This window comes from Egretta garzetta, unplaced genomic scaffold (assembly GCF_000687185.1).
Source record: "Egretta garzetta isolate BGI_Z169 unplaced genomic scaffold, ASM68718v1 scaffold231, whole genome shotgun sequence".
Lineage (NCBI taxonomy): Eukaryota > Metazoa > Chordata > Aves > Pelecaniformes > Ardeidae > Egretta > Egretta garzetta.
This window is the reverse complement of record NW_009258727.1, coordinates 4662060-4666809: the sequence shown is the minus strand read 5'-3', so window position 1 is coordinate 4666809 and position 4750 is coordinate 4662060. Positions and strand designations below refer to the sequence as shown.

The window sequence follows — 4750 nt, the reverse complement described above, 5'->3', positions numbered from 1 at the left end:
GTTTGGGTAACAGGCGACGAGCAGCTGGTGCCGCCCGCCCGCCCGCTGTCGGTCTAAACCAGGTTTACCCCTACCGTGACGGCACCGGGCCGGCTCCGTGACCCGCAGTAAGTTTCTCGGTCTGTTAAAGCAGGGGGAGTCGGTGGCGTCACCTTTGGTCGGGTTTAAACATAAGCTCCGTTCGCTTCGCATCAGGCAAGCGAGCAGGCGAATGCAGTTACAAAATGGCCTGGCGGTTCCGTGTCATGAGGCTGCCGTGATTATTTCTGCCCCGCTCTGACAGCGCGGCATATGCCGGCCTGGTGATGCCACCGCCGGCCTGCTGCCACTGCTGCGCGGCGCGCGAAGGCGGGCTGCGGGCTCCCCACGCCAAGTGTTTTACCAGGTGACGCGTGTGGCCGGGGCCACGCTGGGGCTCCGCTACCTGAAGTTTGGTTTTCAGCCAGTTGCAGACCGGTACGTGCTTGGTGATTAGATGGCAGCCCGGTGATGGTCCTCTCGATTAATCGGAGACGTCGTGTTTTAGACCCGTAACTGCAACTCTGCACGTGGTATTTGAGTTAATGTTTAGATTCTCTGGTTCCCGGGGTTTTTTTTAGAAGTTCATTCAGTCTTTTGCTATTGGTGTCCTTTACTTTAGGACTTCATCCTCCTCTTGCTATAGATCTGTTGCTACTCAAGACGGTTCAACAGGATACGCACGACGGCATATTAAACACAGATGCACAAGAATAAAGTAAGACGTCAAGAACACAGAAGCAGATGGCAGTAACTCCAGGTTTAGCACTGTATTCTTGTTACGTGTCGTCTTTAGCTACAGCTATTTCCCAATTCCATTAAATAATCCTCTCATACAAGCACATAAAGCAAAGTTGCGTTTAAAGTATTCTTTCCGCTCTCGTTTTCCAGCTTTTTCAGTGGAAGCATAATAGTGGTGTGAACATGTGCCAGACTGATAGCGGAATATGCCTTTGTGAAATTGCTCTGCAGGTTACTATGGTTGTAAATATTTCGTCAGATTTCCTCATGAAATATTGAAGAACTGGTGCTCTGTAGTTTTGTTTCTGTGAGATTCACAGAAGTGCAGCTAGCGTCTCACGGGTCCCCCTGTGAGCATCAATCGTAGATCAAGGACAAGTTGTTCCACTTTAGATGTGCCATCAAAACAAACTGGGGCAGTTTGTGGGAGGAAGAAAATGGAATGAAATTTTTTGCTCTTGCCGGCACAACTTTGACTTTCAAAGAGCTCAAGTTAGTTTTCCGTAGTCATTTATGGTTTTATGTCTTTTACCCCCATTAATTAGCCGACTCCCACAACACCCTTCCAGAGCAGATGGAAAGTTATCCATAGCCGCTGTTTTCCTTCATCTGCTCCAGCTCAGCCCTTTAGGCAGGGGTTCAGCGTGAGTCTCAGCTTAACGTGTTATCTTGTGTGGGCTTCAAGCTGCCATCTCACACGCTGTGCTGCAACCACAGTTCCTTTCCATTACTTGCTTTTACTTTACTATTTCCTCTAATTTTTTTTTTTAGGCTTCACAGAATTAGCATTTCTCTGAAGTTCATCCTTTGCTCCTATTGCCCTTCCTTTTCTCTTAGGACATCTTGAACCGCTTTTTTCCCAGTTTTTGTCCACGTGGTTATCCTGCCAAGATACTGTGAGTTCACTGGTTATTCTCCAGCTGTTTCAGTTGTTACACCCTCAGATATTCTGTGATTATGGTGCTGTTTACATCGCTGTTCATATAATGCGAGTGCATAGTCTGTTAGCTCTGTCACCTGCCTTTTCACACACAAAGTTTTCACTCGCAGGCCAACATCGGTAGGTATAAGCCATGACCTTTTTTATGGTACTTTTTGCTTTTTAAAGGATATCCATGAACATGTAGGAAAGCCCATGTTAGACCATCCACCCAGATGTTTTTCCCTCTTGGTGTGTTCATATTTTTTTAAATACATTTAAGGTGGGATAGAGAGGATAAGGAAAAGTTACAATTTGCTTTATGAGTTTGGATAGTGACAGGGTTCCCTGAAATTTTGCATAAGACACTAGCAAAACATTTGCTATAAGATACTACCAAAAATATGTCCTCAAAATTGTTCTCCTTTTACCCACTCAATCCATTTGTTTACTTTAGTCACGGATCCGGTTACAGGGTCTTTTCATTCTTGTTGGACACGTCTGGTTTCTGTTTATCCTAAGAAGTAACTTTTCTGTGGCAGGTAGGTCTCAGGAGGAAATCTGAGGGGGGCTGTGCAGGATGCAAACATGGACGGTGACAGACCATGTGTATCATGACCGGCTGAATAAAAAGGATTAATAAAAGTGAGAAATGGTATGGGATTTTTACTGTCACTTGTGAAGTTGTACCTAGAGGTCCGAAGGCTCCTTCTTACTCCTTGCACAAAAAGTACATCGGTGTCTCACCCTTTTAGGACTGTAATATAATGTCAGGGTTGGCGTTTGAGCTCCAGTGACGGTGTAGGATGTGTGATGTGCCTTTGGGCTAGGAAATCTTGGAGATGACACTTGCAGAATTTCAGATGACATTTTCCAGGGGAAGAAGTGTTGCTGCCACTACCAGTCAGCAGTTCTGGTCCTTTTACTGCTCTAGCAGGCAGCGGGGGCTTGCTTGCCACAAAGGTTTCAGTGGCTGTCAGAGTGCTGAGCCTCCTGGGCTGCTGATGGGTGACATTGCCCCGTTGCTAACCGTGATGGATGTGGTTCTTGCTCTGATTGGGTGACATTTGATCTAGAAGCGAGCAAGCCAAAATGCCACAGGTAACGCTCAGAACAGACGTCCAAAATATATCAACTTGCAGCTTACGTCAAAACGTGTAGCAATTCTGCAGAGGATCTGGCATTAGTGACCCGTACAAGGCTCTTCTTTTTGTACTCGCGCAGTGCCGTGGAAGCTCATAAAGCCCCTTCACAGATGTGCTACGGAGCATCTTTGCCTACGGACTTAATCTGCACATCTGTGCTGGTTCCTCAGCCCCTTGCTTTGGCGGTAGGCTGCTGTTGACAGCTGGACAGTTGTGTTAAGTTACATGAAAGTGCTGATGTTTGAAATGCTGTGTTCAGTGCACTACGCCTTTTTGCTGCAATGCAGTTTTTTTTTTCCATTAGCGACATAAAATCATATCATTTTAATTGGAGTGTTTGACTACAAGTGGTGAGATGGTTGGTATTTAGGATACCTCAGATGAATTGAGGGATTGGGGTAAATGTATTAGCCCCAGCTACCTTGAATTCAGGTGCTCACCAATGGAATAATTAACAATACTGGTTTCACAGTTAATGGCCAGTCCTACTAGGAGAGTTTTACGTGTATTGAAATAGTACCTGGAGACTATCTGTAGACTCATTTGGCTATATTTCTTAGGGTAAGTATGCTTGGATAAGCTAATGGTCATCACACAGTTTGTATCTCGTTGTTTGCATTCTAGTAATGCAAGTGTAATCCTCCTGTTATTCATGAATCAGGAAAAATGTTGTGATAGGTATTATACAGATAAAACCAAAAATGTGGCACTTGCCTGAAAGAACTGGCACCCTGATTACAAGAGGAGGGAGAAAGTGGATCTTGGCAGATGGAAGCAGTGATGTGGTAGTAGTCAGCATGGTGGGTTATTCCTCTGACTTACTGGTCATCTGGTTTGGGTTTCTTACAAGTGAAGGTACAGCGTGGGAAAACTCACTAAGGTGGCGCATTTTGGAATTTAGCAGTGAGCTGTAGACGTTGTACAAAGAGGGACTCACCCTCTAAGTAAGGAGTGCAAGATGGTAAGATGGGAATAGATTTTGGGGAGTCTGGACAGTGAAGACATGGTTTGCTTCTCCACCTCTCATGCATAAAGATGCTGTGAAGGGGAACGACCCATTTAGTTTTGGGTTTTTCTGGGTGTCCCCCCTGCAAAAGAAAAGTGAATTCTAGTTCACACTAGCCTTGTATCTTTTATTGGTCCTAGCTCTACTGAGTTCCAGTAAAATATAAAATAAAAAAAAAAAACAATTCTTTATTTTAGGAACTACATCCAGCCCTTTTTAGTTTCTAAATATGTACTGTATGAAGAGGGTGCATTTCTAAATATAGAAATATTAATGCTGTTAAATACAGACTATTTCAGGCATACCTTACATTTAAAATTGTCTAGGCATACCTTAGATTTAACTTAACAAATTTAGCACGTTGATTTTTAGCACTTTGTTAAATCTGAAACTTTTAAAATTAGGTAGGCAGATCATTCTGCTGCTTTTGAAGTGGTTTGTTCTTTCTAGAAAAGTGGAAACGAGCAGTTATAGTGAGGAGCTTTTCATCTTAATCAGCTTTCTGTAGGCAGACTGCCATCAGGACTCTTTTAAGGAGTAAAAAGTAAACCAAGAATAGCAAGTGAGGATGATTACATTTCAAACTCTTGTATGCTGAGCTCAAAGAATCTGAACACGTTTGGCAAGGACTAGTTCTTAGTTTTGTGTGGAATGATTGCTTAAAAGGAAGAGATTTAGCTCTTTCTATTTTTAGTTTTTTCCCCATGAAACTGCATAATTTCTACTTAAGATTTTTACTGTGTGCCAAATAGACATCAGGGTGGAGCTAACGTGCCCTTCTGAAGTCAGATTTTTCTACCACAAAAATCTGGGTTTTTTTTATTTGTCAGATTCATTAGTCAAGTATAATTTGCACTGTGACTTGATTTTTGTGTATACAAAATGAAAAACTTACCCTATTTGTTCTTCCGTCACAAGAAG

General features: G+C 43.3%; 2 protein-coding genes across 8 annotated transcripts in view; one reads left to right on the top strand and one right to left on the bottom strand.

The window, feature by feature from the left end:
• The window catches only part of TSTD3 (thiosulfate sulfurtransferase like domain containing 3), a 7841-nt gene extending 6492 nt beyond the window's left edge, over positions 1 to 1349 (bottom strand). The window contains exons 1-2 of the mRNA XM_009649033.2: positions 1292 to 1349; positions 222 to 495 (exon numbers count right to left, since the gene is read on the bottom strand). Of these exons, the coding sequence (XP_009647328.1) occupies positions 222 to 495; positions 1292 to 1349 (332 nt within the window). The remainder of the gene's footprint in view (positions 1 to 221; positions 496 to 1291) is intronic.
• The window catches only part of USP45 (ubiquitin specific peptidase 45), a 55658-nt gene continuing 50914 nt past the window's right edge, over positions 7 to 4750 (top strand). For 5 of the 7 annotated variants that reach the window (XM_009649063.2, XM_035888767.1, XM_035888766.1 and 2 more), the window contains exon 1: positions 7 to 107. The gene's annotated coding sequence lies outside the window, so the exon portion shown is untranslated. Of the gene's footprint in view, positions 108 to 650; positions 737 to 1552; positions 1656 to 4750 lie in introns of those variants that run through there. The other 2 variants (XM_035888763.1, XM_035888764.1) reach the window with 2 other exon arrangements.